This window comes from Dysidea avara, chromosome 1, assembly GCF_963678975.1.
Source record: "Dysidea avara chromosome 1, odDysAvar1.4, whole genome shotgun sequence".
Classification (NCBI taxonomy): Eukaryota; Metazoa; Porifera; class Demospongiae; order Dictyoceratida; family Dysideidae; genus Dysidea; species Dysidea avara.
In genome coordinates this window covers 289,258-293,141 of record NC_089272.1, presented here as the reverse complement: position 1 = coordinate 293,141, position 3,884 = coordinate 289,258, and the positions used below count along the sequence as shown (strand labels likewise).

The window sequence follows — 3,884 nt, the reverse complement described above, 5'->3', positions numbered from 1 at the left end:
ATACTTGTGCCTGTCCACAAGAAGAAAATCAGAAGAGACAGATTAATGCAAGGCCAAAGGTTTTTGAAACAGTCATAGGTAGCTATCTACACAGGATAACAGGGATGAGATATAACATGACATTATTGAACTTGAATTTCTCAGTTTCAGTCATACGTGAGCTAAATCAATCTGTCAGCAGTTCCCGCACATTTGTGACTCCCTATATAAATCAGGAAACCCATACTTAGGCCACATGAACTTCATGTTTCTCATCCTTGCTCATGTCAGTATTTTCCTTGTTACATCAATGATTTTAAGGTGGCAGCAGAACTTGGTATATAGGCAACTTTTAATGGTAGCCATTGAGCCATGTTCCAAGTCCATGGAAAGACATTGTCACTCGAGTTACTCTAATAGAACAGTCAATGATACCCTAATAGAGCAGTCAGTGACTATTTATTCTAATCTATTTTATTGATGTAAAATTGTCTCCAGAATAGTCCAGATTAATTCAATCTCAGGAAGCAATTTTTCTTAAAAAATTCTGGAGCTAGCCTAAGCATGCTGCAAATGCTGGTTGTTCTTGCACAACTATGATGATGGTGGCAGTCATAGAAGTACAATCTTACAGTTGCCTACCCAACTTGTAGATGCTTCCTCTGCCTGTTATACAGCTGGTTCCTGAATGGAGCTATTAAAAGTTGGTAACTAGCTACGTACAGCATTCTGAGCCATGTGAGCTACCATATATACTTTTAATCTGTGCACACAGCTACCTACTTTAACAAATTTTGTTATTTTTGAATAATGGCGGATGAGAAATACAGCTCTACACTACACAAGCCTTTTAGAATGTTCAAGTTATAATTTGTACACATTGATGTCAGTGATATTTTGGTAGAAAAATAATCTGTGTGAGGAATCGAGTTTATGCCTAAAATGGGAATTTTCTACTATAAAATCCAAACAACCAAACACAATTTGCTCTGATGAGTTTTTTTTAATAAGATATCAGGGATATGAGTAATACTTAAGTGTACACACATGTACAGCAATATGCATATGGACATGGCTTCATACATGCTGCAACACATCTTAAAATGAGTAAAGCTCCATGTGATGACTACACAGTAATTCACAATCCCAATAAGTGGGCATGGCTCACAAAAGAAGCTGGGCTGCTACAAGGCATTGTCAAGCAAATAATTTCATAATCCAGATAGATACTCATCCCAGTTAGCCACACACTTTGTAGGAAAACTTTCGTGGTTTATTATGAACAAAAACTGTGAAATCCAAAAAGTTCACCCTTCCTATGTACAGCATAGCTTCAAAACAGGGCATGTAGGCACAAACCACACCCTGTCTCATAGCAGATCATTTCTCAGTGCTGGAATAGAATATTTGTATTCTGTAACTTTTAGTATAGTCAATTAAATATTTGGTAATTATTATCGTCTGTTTTATAGGCTTGCTGTAGCCTCTTTGCAGATCCGGGATTCTGGGATAGGATAATTGACTAATACAGTGAGGTTAATTTCTTTATAGTAGCTTGGCACTGGACTTGGCTATTATAGCATAAGTTACTTCCTGTTTGACCTTAAAGCTTGTACAGTGTACTTGATAAAATGTCTCCTTTTACATTAATTTTTGTTATAAAAATATAACCAATAATTAAAGCCTATAATTTTACCATAAACGTACCTCAACTAACCCACCTTCTGACATGTTGGCTATATACATACAGAGCAGATTATGCAACATATTACAATTACAGATTATGATGATACGGAAAGTTATAGAGCAGGTTATTATATTTACAACTACCCTACTGTATTATCATAGAACTACCACACTGTATTATCATAGCTATATCAGAGCAGTGTACCATTGTATGTAAAAATTGTCTGAATTTTATCTACAACAATTTACTCAAGCATAATTCCTGCATCAACCACTAACCTAAGCACAATAATTACTATACATGTGCCAAATGATGTCACAATATCAACTACTATACTTGTGTACACATACAGCAATGACTTACATACAGAGGCTAGAGCCAATAATGTGTTTGAAAACAATCTATTATAATGCTATTTCAACAAGATTTTATTTAAAAGCTGACTGTTTTATTAGAGTATATATCAGTTAACTTCGATTGAGCTTGAAAACAGTTACAGGTCAATAAATTATCTAATCAAGTAACTGTAATACAATATAGCAATGTAAACTAATTCTGAGTGGAAACACAAAACTGCAATACATAGCTCATTGCAATAATTGTATGTCACAACCCTAACGCTTGATATATTTATTATCCTATTACACTGATGACATTAATCCCAGTATTAACAGTTCACATACAAATACAACATATCATCATAATATTATTATAGTATACATTTAGTCTACTACAAGTAATCAAAGATGATGTGATTCAGCAGTAACAGTGAATAATGTTCTTCCTCTCCTCCAACACATGATGGAAAAGTATAGTGATATTATCTGAACTACCATCCCTATTATCAAGATCAACACCTACAACAAGTAATATCATTACTATTATCAAGATCAACACCTGTAACAAGTAATATCATTACTATTATCAAAATCAACACCTACAACAAGTAATATCATTACTATTATCAAGATCAACACCTACAATGGTACGGTGGTGTCACATATAATGGACAAAGTCACATGTATGTGTCAACGGTGGTTAGTGTTAGCACACAGCAGTGTACTGTGTATCATTAAGAAAGTATTGTTTACACAAGTTTGTAACTCAGTAATGAGCACAAGTAAATGGATCATTATTGCATTGGGTCACCTATTTGAGTTAATGATCCAGCCAAACACATCTTTAAAGTTAATCTCTATGCCTGTGGTTTGCTCGTATTTTTTAACTTTCTTCTTCCTTCCTCTCTCTTCACAATACATAAATAACTTGCTTTATCCACACAATTTACTTCAAATTTGGAGGATTATATACAAGATACATACATCTGATGATAATTACAGTGGGTGTGGCTCCACATAATCACACGGCAATGGACATGGCTTCATGCATGCTGCAACACATCTTACTGATAAATGGGTGTGGTTCCATGTATGACTACAGAATCCTAATAAAGGGGCGTGGCTCACTAAAGAAGCTGGGCTGCTGCAGGGTTTTCTACATTGTCAAGCAAATCAACACATCAACCATTCTGGATTGATAGTTATCACAGTTAGCTAGCAGGAAGAACCTTTTGTGGTTTTTAACTGTGAAAGTTCACCCATCAACACTTCTTCCCTATAATTATACGATACAAGCTAATTTTTAAAAGATATTACAACTATTATTTTGTTGTCAGCAACACAAAGGTGTGTCACAAGTGGATAATAGAAACACTCTAATAGAGCAGTCATATTTATAATAGAGCACTAGCAAATGATGATGTCACATAACAGATCAAACAATAATATTATGACTCATGAAATATCGACTAGTTAAGTACGTGATATTAAGGTGGTGACTGAGAAGTGTTATTAGTGTTCGGCATTACACCACTACTTAAAGTGGACTATATACTCAGGTGTCAAACGGTACGGTAGTACTGTTTAAGTAGAGATTGCCTTGAAAATGTCGCCGCCACCCAAAATTTTGCCTTTAAAAATCATCCTAGAGACATTTTACGCTATGAAAATCACCTTTACGGAATAGTACTAGTCCATATAACAGCATTAAATATAACAAAGTGGCCGGATATAGAATTTTTTTTAAATCACCAAACTCGAATTTTATTTTCACTGCCTCACTCACTGACCACAGTCGCAAGGCTAAGGCCAAACGAAGCAGCGCATGGCCACAACTTTACGCCACAATAACAAACTCACCAGTGGGATGTGCCTTTTGG

The 3,884-nt window shown here is 35.1% G+C and overlaps 1 protein-coding gene across 1 annotated transcript in view; it reads right to left on the bottom strand.

Moving 5' to 3' along the window:
* Positions 1-2,316: 2,316 nt before the first annotated feature.
* Positions 2,317-3,884, bottom strand: part of LOC136251919 (nicastrin-like) — a 29,584-nt gene continuing 28,016 nt past the window's right edge. Inside the window, exon 21 of the mRNA XM_066044313.1 lies at positions 2,317-2,523. Coding sequence (XP_065900385.1) covers positions 2,407-2,523 — 117 coding nt within the window. The 3' untranslated portion in view covers positions 2,317-2,406. The remainder of the gene's footprint in view (positions 2,524-3,884) is intronic.